This window comes from Copadichromis virginalis, linkage group LG14 (genome assembly GCF_057382275.1).
Source record: "Copadichromis virginalis isolate Kocher_CV1m ecotype Utaka linkage group LG14, C_Virginalis_male_GT1.1, whole genome shotgun sequence".
In the NCBI taxonomy this organism is placed as follows: domain Eukaryota; kingdom Metazoa; phylum Chordata; class Actinopteri; order Cichliformes; family Cichlidae; genus Copadichromis; species Copadichromis virginalis.
This window is the reverse complement of record NC_140631.1, coordinates 6,441,481-6,455,542: the sequence shown is the minus strand read 5'-3', so window position 1 is coordinate 6,455,542 and position 14,062 is coordinate 6,441,481. Positions and strand designations below refer to the sequence as shown.

At 46.0% G+C, this 14,062-nt stretch overlaps 1 protein-coding gene, 1 long non-coding RNA gene and 2 pseudogenes across 2 annotated transcripts; 2 read left to right on the top strand and 2 right to left on the bottom strand.

The window, feature by feature from the left end:
• Nucleotides 1–431: 431 nt before the first annotated feature.
• Nucleotides 432–2,186, top strand: LOC146693296 (uncharacterized). The gene is made up of 3 exons (XR_014923879.1): nt 432–521; nt 1,912–1,980; nt 2,078–2,186. It is a non-coding gene; the product is annotated as an uncharacterized LOC146693296 (long non-coding RNA).
• A 125-nt stretch (nt 2,187–2,311) lies between these two features.
• On the top strand, nt 2,312–6,068 carry LOC146693295 (uncharacterized). The gene is made up of 7 exons (XM_085429946.1): nt 2,312–2,326; nt 2,750–2,903; nt 2,979–3,034; nt 3,192–3,260; nt 4,532–4,649; nt 4,922–5,029; nt 5,477–6,068. Exons 1-7 carry the CDS (start codon nt 2,312–2,314, stop codon nt 5,833–5,835), a joined length of 879 nt encoding a protein of 292 aa, XP_085286072.1. The 3' UTR covers nt 5,836–6,068.
• Nucleotides 6,069–7,158: 1,090 nt separating this feature from the next.
• On the bottom strand, nt 7,159–9,303 carry LOC146693294 (EOLA-like protein; annotated as a pseudogene).
• Nucleotides 9,304–10,101: 798 nt separating this feature from the next.
• LOC146693293 (uncharacterized) lies at nt 10,102–13,704 on the bottom strand (annotated as a pseudogene).
• Between the last annotated feature and the right edge of the window lie 358 nt (nt 13,705–14,062).

Genomic DNA, 14,062 nt, shown 5'->3' with positions numbered 1-14,062 from the left:
AAGGTGCATTTACCTTCAAATTCATCATCCATGGTGCTTCGAAACTCTCACTAGAACAATCTGCTGCTGTACTCATGATCACATGACATAGATGATTCTGATTGGCTGCTCAAATGCTCATTAGGGGCGGAACATTTTTATAACATTAGTTACCATAGGGCATTGGAGCGTGATGTCACGGGGGTGGGCGTGGAAAGGATTTTGGCCTGATGCGCCATATTATTTTGACCCCGAAAATGGCGCATCAGGCCAAAATCCTTTCCACGCCCACCCCCGTGACATCACGCTCCAATGCCCTATGGTAACTAATGTTATAAAAATGTTCCGCCCCTAATGAGCATTTGAGCAGCCAATCAGAATCATCTATGTCATGTGATCATGAGTACAGCAGCAGATTGTTCTAGTGAGAGTTTAGAAGCACCATGGATGAAGGTAAATGCACCTTTCAATTGTTTGCCAACCGCCAATACGACTGTCAGAAAGAAAGAAAGAAGAAAGAGTTTGAAGGTACCAGCTCTCAGGTATGAAGCTAACTTTCAAAAGTTACATGAGTACAAACAGGTACCTTGTCGGGTTTTTTTCGTTTGCTTGTTTTTGGTTGGTTTTTTTTTTAACCCTGTCCTGTCTGGCTGTTTTTGTGGCACAAATATAACGGTGTAGAGAAAGAGTTGAGCGCGCACGGGCAGAAATGTTGAGAGCGCCAGCAACACGTTGTTAGTGAGCGCAAATGCAAAAACCGAGCGAGAGGGGCTGCTGTTGTGTGTGTGTTAGTGATGGGTCGTTCGCGAACGAAATGGCTCTTAGAGCCGTCTCTTTGACGTGAACGACGGGAGCCGGCTCCTTATCGCGAGCCGTCACGTGGTTTTTTTTCTCTCTCTCTCTCTCTCTCTCTCGCTCTCTCTCTCGCACGTTTTTCCGCTTCACTCTGCACGTGGGCAGAGGGGGGGAGGGGCGGTAGTTACTCTCAGTAGCACAGGAACAGCCAGAGGGAGAGAGAGAGAAAGAGAGCCAGGGATAGAAAGGTATAGTAATCATCCACAACTATTTTCGGTTGCAGATGATAAAGGATTCAGAAAGTTTATTCATGCGGGCCCATATGACAGAGAATATACATGTTCTTTTTGTTTTCATATTATAATTTATATTTAATTGTGTTGTGGTTTGCAGTGTTTTGTGTTGTTTTCACTTTAAATTTGTAAAAGGAAAAAGCTGAAAATTTAAATAGTTAAAAGTTGAAATGTGAATAGTTGATTTTTGTATTATATGATTTATTTATTACATTTTATGTGGATTTTGCAGCAAAATTATCCACACCCACCGCCGCGCTATGAATTGTGGGATATATGGGACCACGAAGCGTGCACCGGACCACGCTTGATATTTGGGGAAATCGACGGCGCATTTGAAGTACGCTTCGAGTTGGGACAGTCGTCACGTGGCGGTGACGTAATCGCACTCAAAATGCGTACTTCAAGCGTGCGGTCTCTGAATTGGGACACAGCCCCAGTCTCCATTTCAACTTGTGTTGAAAGTGCGGACTTCAAATGATATTCTCTTAATTGTGTTAATAGGCCACGTAAAACCAGAGTTATGATTCGAAACAGTACAAACGGTGTTTTCTGAGGACAGCGCTACCAAACACTCTCCGTTGGCGACCAAAATTTTAAAAACAAAATTAAAAAAAAAAAAAAAAAGGATGCATGTCTGCCATTACCTGCCAAAACCGGAAGTAACATAATATTTTGTGGGAAACGTAGTTTTTCCCCTCAGGGCCTTGATGAACCTATACTGGTGGTTTTAAGTTATGTCTGACATATGTCTGTGCAGTTTCTGGGATGCTTAGACCTCAAAATGCACTGTTGGAAATTATTTTATTTTCTATGTTTTGTTCTGTTACTTTTCTAAAAACAGATGGTGATCTTTTCTAAAAGCGATAGGACAGGTGTGGAGGAGAGTGAAGCAAGAGAATGGGTTCCTAAGGTGGGCAAGAAAAATCCAGCTAAGTTTCTGTAAATATGTTGTTTTCACACATCCATGGAAAATGAGCAAAATATATATTTTTCTGCTCTAATAACAGTCTGTGAGCTCATCTGAAGATGATGGGACAGATGACTGGAAACCCACACAGGATGAATCTGAAGGCTATTCAGAAGAGGAGGAAGAACAAGAACGTAAAAGGATTCCTAAGGTAGCCATGAAAAACAAAACTGGGTGTCCTATGCCACAAAGAGATGTGAAATTCATCCTCAGTTTCACTGCTTCCACAATCTATACATTCAACAAAATATGTCTTTGTATTCTTCTACGTCACATGGTCAGCTCATATGTATGGAACACCAGGACTGCCATAATGAATTAATTAAATACACCATTAGATAATTAATTAAATGTGGCAATAATTAATTAAAGAGAAGATTTAGAAGAAGATTAGAAATGAGTGATGATGGGAAACCTCCACCAGATAAATTTAAAGACAACTGAGAAAAGATGAGTTTAAGGAAGAGGTGAGTTAGTTCCAGTCCATTTTTAGTGAGGTCATGAGGAGGAGTAGTAGTGGGTTTCGTACACAAGATGAATTCAAAGACAGTATATATATTCAAAGAAATATAAAGGTCAAATCAAAAGTAGTCAGAATTACTAACCGTACTGCAGATAATTTATTTTCATTGGCATTTGTAAATATTAAGTAAGAGTAAGACAAAAAATAAAACTTTTTTAGTAGTTGTATGCGTCTTCTTTTTGTGTACAGGGGGCGTTCGTGAGCAGTGAGTTGCCGCAGAGGACAGAGGAACGGCAACAGGTTGCTGTCGCCTCAAAGTCTCAAAGGCATCACTATGTCAGAAATGGACACAAGTGTCCCATATGTGGACGTGTATATGCTGACTTCATCTACAGTTCACAGGGTGAGTAACGTGATCCCGCTGTGACACGCCTCCCTGCAGCAGCCATGTTGGTGACTCTGTCTCACATTATTTCAGATCAGAGTTTCCAGACCTCCGGAGTTTACAGCGCCACTGAGACCTCCACCAATCAGGTAAGAGCTGACCTCTGCCTCTGTCTCCTGTTAGTGTGATGCAGGTCAGCATAATGTTGCACATGAAAATTGGTTTGAAATTTGCACGTGTGAAGAGGTCATGTGATCAGTGACCCCATGAAGCTGTAATCAGTCTGTTTCTATTTTATTTTGAAAGGATGAGCAGGAAGGAGGCGTGGCTGACTCTCCCACGAGATCAGACGTGAACTTCAGCTACAGCCAGCAGGTACGTCCCGCAGCGTAGCTTGAAGGTGACATCATCGCGTGTGTGACAGCGGTGCCAGGGTAGCTCAGTGGTTGGCGCTGCTGCCTCACAGTCTGAGCGTCTCGTTTCAGACCCGGGGAAGTTCAACTTCCTGCTTCAGACTTCAGGAGAATATTGTTGCGACCGCGCCACAGACTGCAGCTGCCATCTCTGCTCCGCCTCGTCTCGGTGGGCGGCGATAAGCTGGACAGAGAACAGCTCTAAACATTGTTCGTCCAATCAAAAACCTGTACAGCAGGCCTAAAGCGCCTGTCCAACGTCATCCTCCAGAGGTCGCAACCTCTGAAGGTAATGGTGCTTGGACTTTGAGCACTTCCTGTTCCTGTGACGCGCCGAGCTCTCTTCTTCTCTTGGTTTTGGTCTAACGGCAGTCGGGACAAAGTCTGAGTGTGTATTTCCTGTTTCTGTTCAAAAACATAAACGCATTCATTCCTTTCTTCATACGGGAACAGGGATATCTGCATCTGACTGAAAGGAGTATTCCTTTTTCTCTTATGTCCATCACACTTTTTCTAGGATAGACTACTTGACTAGTATTGCATGTGCCTGTGAATACCGTGCCATAGTTATATCAGACCACGCCCCTTTAATTCTGACTGGCTATGCCTGACTTACCTAGAACAGACAGGAGTTGGCGTTTTAACCCCACACTACTATCTGATCAGTGTGTTGAGCAGTATGTGTAGACTGCAGAGTCCTCCAGTATTACTTCAATTTGGGCATCCAGGTAAGAGACACCTGAACAGTAAACAGCAGTCTTTGAAGCGGCGCTGACAGGTGAAGGTGAGACGCCTGAATGAACTCACGGAGCATCACAGAATGTTGATTCTGTTCTGGACGTTTTCAGTGGGAGAAACCTTTCGTTATCATCCAGGTGATCCTTCAGTCTCAGCTGACTGCAGGTTTCCGACCTATAAACGGGACATAATGACTGAAACTAGCTCAGCTCCTCCACTGGCAGATCTGTTTTAGCAGCAGAAGTCTGAGTGCACCTGAGTCACTTGCAGGTGTGGTAAACATCTTCCAAGGGCACTCTGATCACCTGGGTCCTGTGGAGGTCATGTGACTGGTGTTCCTCTCCTTTAACCTGTGGCTGCCGTTTCAAAGAGACACACGTTTCCTTCAGGTTCTTTGAATGTTTATAGATGATTCTGCAGGTGTTTCAGGTTCAGGTGATGACATGATGCTGTGAATTTGTCATGTGACCGTCATGTGACCATCTGTCTCCTCAGTGGTACCATCAGAGCTGCTGGAAGCAACAGCAGCAGCTGTATCCCGCCTCCTCACCTGAGACTGCCTACCCCTACCAGCCCTACACGCCCTACCTGGGCCAGGAGCCCCCTCTGCACGGTAAGAGTGATCGGTTCCAGCAGGTGGTGCTGCACTTCTTCCACCTGTATACAAAAGATGCAAGTTTCATCTTTTAGCTGAGCCTTCACTTCCGTAGCGAAGCCTTTCACAATAAAACAGTGCGATCAGGTAGGAGGCAACTGTGGGGAACACATGACTAACAGGAAGATGTGTGCAGTGATGTCATTACAGCATGGATGGTCCCTCAGGTGTTTTAATTTAAGCTCCACCCCCTTTACTGTGACTTGATCTGTCCCATCTTCCGTCCCCAGCTGCCTCCCAGCCGTTCTCTGAGACTGGGCGGATCTCCCATCAGCCCGCCAGCTCCTACCCAGAATCCTCCAGGTCTGCAGATGGACAGACAGAGGGACGCAACGGCGGTCAGTACTTTACCTTTACCTTTGGAGTGCACACGCTGCCAAAACAGGAAGTGTTTGTCAATAAAACAGTGTAGAAGTGCTGGAGGTCAGCAGGTCTGTTGGTGAAGCTTTACAGCTGCATAATGGTGAGAGTGGCGCAATGAGGACGGAAGGGTGGGGCAAACCCTACACCATCCAGCTGTCACATTCCTGTACCCAATGACTACTGTATTGTTATTAAGGTGAAATTTGACCGGATGAACATAGCAAACAGGCGTGGCAACAGACAGGAAGTGCGGTGCAGTAATTCTGGAGTCAGATGAAGGCAGAAGCACAATGGGCCAATTGCAGGCGCTGTTAGTCATTGGTCAGGTCACATGATTAGTGTGCCTCCACATTAAAACCCAAATTTTCTGCATTATAAACGAATTTACTTTGAAAATAAAGGCATGTGGTTTGTCTCCTCAGGTGTCTCCATGGAAAGCTCCTCCTCCATCAGTCCTACTCCTCCAGGCTCCGCCCCCTCCTCTGCTCTCCTCTACCCAGATCAGTCGCCCCTCCCTCCTCTCCCACTGCTCCACCTGCCATATGAAGCTCCACCCCCAAGCACCTACCTGACTACAGCCCCTGCACCTCCTCTTCCACATCCCGCCCACCACCCTCACCACTCTTCCTACCACCCATACAGGCCAATATCGACTGGAGGCCACGTTCTCATGTTGTTGGATACATTGCTGCCCCGCCCCCTCACCACACAGACACACTCTACATCCCACCCACTATGTAACGTGCATATTAGCTCAAGGCTAAAACCCCTTTTGTTTTGAATTAGTGGTAACATTATTATGAACACTTTTCCTGCAGCAAGACTTTCAAAATTAAAGTTAGGATTTAAAGGTAAATATTGGCTGGATGTTAATGGATGTTGCTGTTGGTTAAAATTCATGTTGTGACAGCCAATATGAGGTGGTGGGTGTGACCAGTCCCTATTTGTGGAGGGATCTTTGTGTTGATGTTTTGTTTTTTGGGTTTTGGGTGAATAAAGTTTGTTTCACCAGCAGATGGCGTTTTTGCTTCATCACATGACTATTGTCCAGCTAACAGTCCCAAACATCAACTTCCTGTTTTTTATGCTTTGAGCAAACAGGAAGTAAAATAATAAAGCCAGAAAGGTGCGATTCTCCACAGGACGTGAGAGATGGGGATCAGAGGGGAGTTACAGGTGATAGGTCGTCATCTCTGGCGAGGGGGCAGCGCCTCAGTGTGTCAGTTTGAGCTCTCAGGTAGAAAACTCTCACCTGTGCAGGTTAGGGGTGAGTGTGATTCATAGCAGCAGAAAATTTGAGAGCTTTGGAGGCTGACTCTGATTTTCTTAGTTTCCATGGAAACTAAAATCAATAAAGGCATTTTTTTCCATTACAGCTGCTGTGACACTGAAGTTCAGTAAGTAATCTGATTACACTGAGACAAAGGTTGATGGATGTTTGAACGACTACTTTGTCCAGACCTGTGATGAGCAGCGAAGCCTGAGACGACTCCCCCCACCCCCACTGAGTCGCCTGTTGTCATTTTTAAACCTTTATTGACACAGGAAGTGGCGTCACAGCCAAGAATAGAAACGCGGTGATGGAGGGACGTCCCTCAGCCCAGGAACTCTTTATCTGGATTTGCTTATGGTGACATCATCATTCGGGATGAGCTCACGTGGATGTAGCTGCTCCATCCACCGCCGCTTGTTTCATAGAGAAAAGCGCCACAGGTTGTATGAAAATCTGCAGATGGCGTGTTGACTCAGCCTGATACATGTTTAAATTATACTGTATGTGTATTGATCACTGTGGGTTTTTATAGATCTGATTGGTTAACGGGTGCTGGTTTCATACCTGCTGATAAGTTACCATGGTAACTTTTGATAGGAAGCACCTTCAGAAAAGCCTGAGTTACGTGCAGTTACCTGGATTAGAGGTCGGTTTGTGTGCTTATCCATTTGTTTTGTTGATGGAACCATGAATTCTGCAGTTTACCATCCTCTGGTTTAGTCAAAGTCCTGACGGCTTCATGCTCTAAAACCCTCCAGTGTGACTGAATTACAACAATTCTGCACAGACTGTTTTCTAAAACAGCGAGAGAACAATGAGCAGAACAGCAAGCATAGCAAAATATTACCTTTTAATTTCAGTGTAACATACAGCCGCCTGATAACAGCACCACAGGTAGGTTATTTACACAAACACTGGACGTTTGGAAGGTGCCCTTATTAACCCACCGGCAACAGTTGCCGTTTTAACCCCCACACATCAACAAAATTAAACATACAGTCAGTAGGACAAGTCTAAGGAGTGAAATGCATTCACTTATTTTGCTGCGAAAAATCTGGGATTAGACGGGTTCCATCATTTCAAAGAAACAAAGAACTGGACAGGTTGGACTTTTATCGAGCTGCTGTGAAGCCTCTGGTGCTCCGGGATGACGGCCCCAGGAGCTCAGATCATTGGTCTGACCCCCACCCCACCCTCAGAGATGGAAGACCTCGCTCGACCCCAAAAATCAGGTGTGCTGATGACATCACAGTGACCTGATCTGAGGTCAGCGCCACCGCTCTGATCACAGATCAATGATCAGCTGTAAAAACCAAAGTACTATGACAGAGAAGTAGCTCCAGCATCGGCCTCAGTGCCCGGGTAGGTTACGTATGTGTTGTCACGGGAACAGTTTTGCTGGGATCTCTATGGTCCAGAGGTCGCGACCTCCCAGAGCTCTCAGTGGGGCCTTCAGCCAGCGAGGGTTGGACAGGTTAGTCAGGTGCTTCTCCTGCAGACCAATCAGCACGGCCGACTGCTCCAGGCACTGTAGGTCCTTCCCCTGGAGGGAGGCGGGGCAAAGCCAGGTCTGGCCCACATCCACCAATCCTAAAAGAGACCACAGGGTTCGTTCAGGGATGTGTAAATGTGGCAGAGTAAATAGTGATTCTAACCTGCCACCACGCCGCGGCCGAACCGCTCCCCGGACTCCAGAAGTGCCTCAATCTGTCCATCCCCAGCAGGCCGCTTAGCACCGCCCACCACTCCAACCCCTCCCAGTCACGCTGAGCCACGTGGACCGCCAGCGTCTGGTTCTCCAGTGGAGCGAGCAGCGGCCTCCAGCGGCTCTCCACCGTCTTTACCCCGTCCAGAACCAGGCCGGCATACGGCTGCCGGTGTTCCAGATCTACTGGCGTTTAGATCAACTGGCGTTGGTCGAACAGATGTGTGGCAGTCTTGCGTTTCAGTAGCTCCTACCGACAAACCAGCAAAAAAAAGCCAAATGTGTCATCTGTGACACTTGTGAGGTTGTCTCAAACACACTCCGTCAGTCTTGATGCTGTTGAACAACAAAATGTTTAAAAATGTGGCGAGTTTACCTGGTGATATCCTCGTGCGCCACGCGATCGCGAAAACAGCAAACAATTAACACCATGCCGTTGTTGTTCACGGGACAGCAAGAGTAAACGATCGGGAGACTCTTGTCGTCGTTATCGTTCCCCTCGCACGGTTTATTTCTCCGAATTCAGCGTTTTTGCTTCACAACTACAGCGTGCAGTTTACTTTGTGCACTAACATGGAGTCGAGTCAACCAGCGCCACCTCTGGCCAAGTGCCACAGCCTACAGCCAGATCAACCTGTGACACACATCTGCACCACGTTTGAATTCGTGTCATGCACATTTGTACCTTTCAATTGTGTCTGTTTGTGCGTCATGCAAATAAACCTTTGGAAAGAATGAAATGATATCATATATTCCTTATTGGCCTACATTTGTACAAAATTCCAAATTATATACACAAAGTCATAGAAATCACCACTCCAATTGGTCATCATGATTTTAATATTCTCTTTTTCCATAACAATGAAATACACCTTGGACAAATATGACACATCAATATTTCATTAGTGTTGTCACATCACATCCTGTAAGCATCGTCTGTCTGTGTCTTTTCCCTGAAAATGAATATTTCCAGCCAATATAGGCAATTCATCAACATGGCTGGAGTTATATACAGTCTGTATAAGTGTGGTTAATCTAATGAAGATTTGTAAGGAGACGGCAGTTACTGTGAATTCACAGCAGTTACACAGTGATTAGTAATAAACAGCCAGTGAGAGTGAGTGGATATGACTGTTCCCACCACTAACACATGACCATAGGCCACTACTAGATTAACTTGTGACACATCTGCACCTGCTGCTATGATCACATTGAGTAGAGGCTGAGTGGCTGCACTTACCCCTGGTACATCCAAATCTACCCACAAACATGTTGAAAGATGCAATGACAGCAATGTGGATTGTCAACACTGAAAACAATCAGTAAGCAAAGACAACAGGGATCATTTGTTTCTGTTTATTTAGCACCCACAACATTTGTAGTCGCCTTCTGCACAGGGGAAGTCCACACACACCGTGTGGTACCACTTTCCACAGAAGGTGCAATCTGCAAGATTGAATGAGATTGTCAGGGTCATTGTCTGACTGTTTATTACTAATCACTGTGTAACTGCTGTACATTCACAGTAACTGCCATCTCCTTATAAATGTTTATTAGATTGACCACACTTATGCAGACTGTATATCACAACCAACTCTAACATGTTTGTTTGCAGAGGGCAGACACAGACAGACTACGCTAACGACATGTGATGTTACAACACTGGTGAAATATTAGTGTGTTCACGACATTTTTCGTATGGGCAAAAGTATTGATATCAGGATGGTGATTCTTATGTGTATGTCATTTGGCATTTTGTACAAATGTAGGCTGATAATAAATACATGATATCATTTCATTCATTTCAAAGGTTTATTTGCATGACGCACAAACAGACACAATTGAAAGGTACAAATGTGCATGACACGAATTCAAACGTGGTGCAGATGTGTGTCACAGGTTGATCTGGCTGTAGGCTGTGGCACTTGGCCAGAGGTGGCGCTGGTTGACTCGACTCCATGTTAGTGCACAAAGTAAACTGCACGCTGTAGTTGTGAAGCAAAAACGCTGAATTCGGAGAAATAAACCGTGCGAGGGGAACGATAACGACGACAAGAGTCTCCCGATCGTTTACTCTTGCTGTCCTGTGAACAACAACGGCGTGGTGTTACTTGTTTGCTGTTTTCGCGATCGCGTCACGCATGAGGATATCACCAGGTAAACTCGCCACATTTTTAAACATTTTGTTGTTCAACAGCATCAAGACTGACGGAGTGTGTTTGAGACAACCTCACAAGTGTCACAGATGACACATTTGGCGTTTTTTTGCTGGTTTGTCGGTAGCAGCTCCTGAAACGCAAGACTGCCACACATCTGTTCGACCAACGCCAGTTGATCTAAACGCCAGTAGATCTGGAACACCGGAACAACAGGCACGGCACCTGCACCGCCATGTCTGCAAAACAAGCGCACCCAAACAGGACGCACTTTTCAGAGGTATGAAACATTTTCAGGGTTTTTTTTAGCCCCTTTTGCATTAGTGCCTGCTCGACTCGCCACAACTCGACTACACTGGGTTTCCACTATAACCAATACCATCTAATATGGGTGCTCGTTGTTATAGCAACGTGTAATCTTAATTAAAATGTGACATGAATGCGGGGGCTGTTTGTCAGATTCCGGGAGCATGGCGTTGTTTCTTGGAGCAAACCGTCCTAGTGTACATTCCTGCGGTCACACAATAATTCCAGCAGAAATTTAAGTAGATAGGGCGGGTTGCCACTTAATTTTGTGTTGTGCACATGCGCAGAAACAACAGGTAGGATGGTTTGTGAGGTCGCATGGATTCCCAGAACACATTTCTCTCATTTTTTTGTGAAGTAGATGTTCTCATGACCTATCGAGTGATGCCACTGACCAGCCAATCAGTGGCATGCTGTCCGATGACGTAATAGTTTAATACCTGCTCGGATCGCTTGGAACCCGTCCGAGCAGGTACTAAAGCAGTACCAGGAACTAGTGATGTGACGTTCTGTGTCGAGGCTTCAAAGCTTGTGTCGAGTAATTGAGGGGGCGTTTCCGCGATGCGCGTATCGAGGCTTGCTTCATTTACGGGAGGAGCTGAAAAGACAGTGTCACTATAATTATCGTGCGAGTTACAGGTTTTTCACAATTTGCCTCAAAGTGACACAAGGTCTAAAAACTCCCCATTCAAAGTCTCAGAGCTAAAATACTGAAACTGAAGGCATTTTCTGTAACTTTATTGCAGTTTATTGTTTGATAACAGCATTTTGGTTATTTTGTAAGTGATTTAAGTGTTACTCACATCCTGTCACTGCTGAGATTTCTTCTGCTATGATGGGTCATTGGAGTTTAACTGCCTAACAGTTACATTTATTTCTGTACCTCAATAAATCATGCTCAGTTTTTCCACATGATCTCTCCTTATTGAACTGCTTTTGTAGATAAGCTTCAAGCCAGAAAGCAACAACACCTAAACCAAAAATATTATCATCAGAAGTGAGAAAGTGTCTGGACTATCTCCAGCTGCGTTGCATGTATTAAAGATAACTTCAGACACTGTCTGGTTGTCATGTCTGAAACAGGCTGTACAGTCACACAGATAAAAGACAGCAGTCATGTTTCTAATATTACAAATCAACCAGAAAGATTATGAAGATAAAAGCTGTGAGACCCCACTAGAGAACGGATGGCTTGTTATCATTACATGAAGTGATTTAGAAATAAGCTGCCAAGTGGCTGCTGTGGCTGCTGCTGCTGCTGTTGCCTTTCTAAGATGCCCTCCACAATCTTCTCTATTGAGACTTGTGTCAGTGGTGTAGACAGGGCAGGAGGAGGCGGGTTAAAGACGGCAGGGCTCTATGGTGACTACAGGGACACTAGTTGTTTCACTGCCTTCAGTTAAAGACTGCCACAGCAGCTGCTGGGCAGCCACAGGTTTTGGAACAGAGGGTGGGGGCTGAAGGGCAGCTGGTTCATCTTTTCTCAGAGTTTTGTGTTTGTCCCAGTTCAGAGGGACTGGACGGCAGCCTGGCTCTCTGTATTCAAGCCCAAATTGCTCTCCAGTGTCTCTGTCAGAGAGGTGAAGTGCAGTGTACTTCTCCTGACCAGTCACTCTTCTGGAGGCTGCATTAAACTCCACCACTAGAGCTGGATCAAAAACACAAGGTAGCATGACACCTGGCTGCTTAAGCTCCACCAGTCGTTGGTAGTTCCATCGTGCCACCCCTGTGATGCCCTGGGCCTGGAATAGTTCAGTGGAAACGTGAGTCCCGGTGATCCACTGGGCCTGGTGGAAATGATAACCCTCCTGCTGTGAAGTGCCTCGGACAGGAATCCAGATGGGGACCTTGGCACCTTCACCAGGGACATGGTTAAGCTGAAGAGTCCCACCGTACCTAAACATTACACCCTCTGAGAGTTCAGGGTCACTTAGGCAGCCACGCAGAATGTGCACTGCGTCACGTCTTCAGCATGGATGGCTTGAAGAGTGGGACGTTGTTGGGGTCTGTGGCCAGGTGAAAATGGTTCAGGACCTTTTCCACTCTGTTCAGCAGCTCAGTGGGTTGTGGTATTTGGATCCTGCAGTGCTCCCTTATGTGTTGCTTTGTGGGATTAGCAGGATGGATGCCACAGAACTTATAAGCATCCTGGAGCCTCTTCAGGTCTGCCTGATCAACCACTGAGAATGCCGCAGAGAGAAGCTGGCAGAAAGTGCTGAACAGAGGAAGATGCTCAGAGGTACACTCCCACAAAAATCGCCTCAGGCAGTGGAACAGGTCCAGTTTTACAATAATGTTCTTGTTGTAGTGGGTTCGAGAGGCACAGCTGTTTGCCACTGGTCCAGATGTGGCCGCAGCAACAACAGCAGGAGTGGTTTTTCAGGCATCCCACGATAGATTTTCGACAGGGATGCAGTCTGGGATCTTAAATGGAGCACAGCAATCCCTAAATGTAAGAAATACAAATACATGTAAGTATATGGAATATTATGTGTGTGCATCAAATTGATCTGAAAAAGAAAAACTCAGTTTTTCCAGACAGATTAGCAGTTTGAATGACAACGATGATTACGGTTTTTACCTGTCCACCCAGTGGTAGCCGGCCTTTTCCACTCCTGCATCACTGTACCTCTTGGCCATTCCCTGGTACATGGGCTCCAAGGACCTTTCTGTGTCAGACTGAACCATGACCCACGAAACAATCAGCCAGTTTTCATTCATTATGGAATAACTGGACATGACCCCAGATGCCAGCATGACTTTTCGTGCCACCTTCCTGATGTGGTCAGACCTGGAAATGTGGCCAAAAGTGCCCTGGAGGAGTTTGGATATGGCTGGATGTTGACGTCGGAATTCGTCGAGCAGGCAGTCAGTCAGGTAATGGCTGGACACAGAGACGCCACACCAGGCATGTGGGTCTTCATAAGACCTGAACTCCTGTGGCTTATTTTCCTTCCTCAGGAACTGCCCAATGGTCCTCTGTGCATGAGCTCCTGCCTCAGAATCCCAGACCGATCCTGTGGCATGGAGGTACGTCAGGTGAGCTCGCTCGTACTTGAGGTGCATGAGTTCATTTATTTGGTTTGCCATGTCTGTTGGAGATTTGCCAGTCCTCCTGAGCTCATCCATAACAGACTTGCAGATGGCCTTTTTGTTTGTAAGAAAAGCAGGGAGAAGGTTGGTAAACCTTTGGGCAGTTTCTCCAGCCATCGTGGATTGTCAGCAAACCAGTTCCTGCGACAAGCCCTGCAGCAGAGTCGTGAAGACAGGATGTAATACTGACCACTGGTGCCAACAATTACACGTGGCCTGCCCACACCAGCAGAGACCACTTGTGAACGAAAGCAACCATGGAGACATGGCAAGATATAATTGTTTCTTAACCTGACCATGATAGCACTCTCAGGTTTCATTTTACATTTTATGCACAGGGCGATTACATCTGATTGGGTCACTTCCAAACTCGTCCTGCCTTTGTCATCATCATCATCTTCATCCGCTTTATCCGAGGCCAGGTCGCGGGGGCAGCAGCCTAAGCAGAGAAGCCCAGACCTCCCTCTCCCCAGCA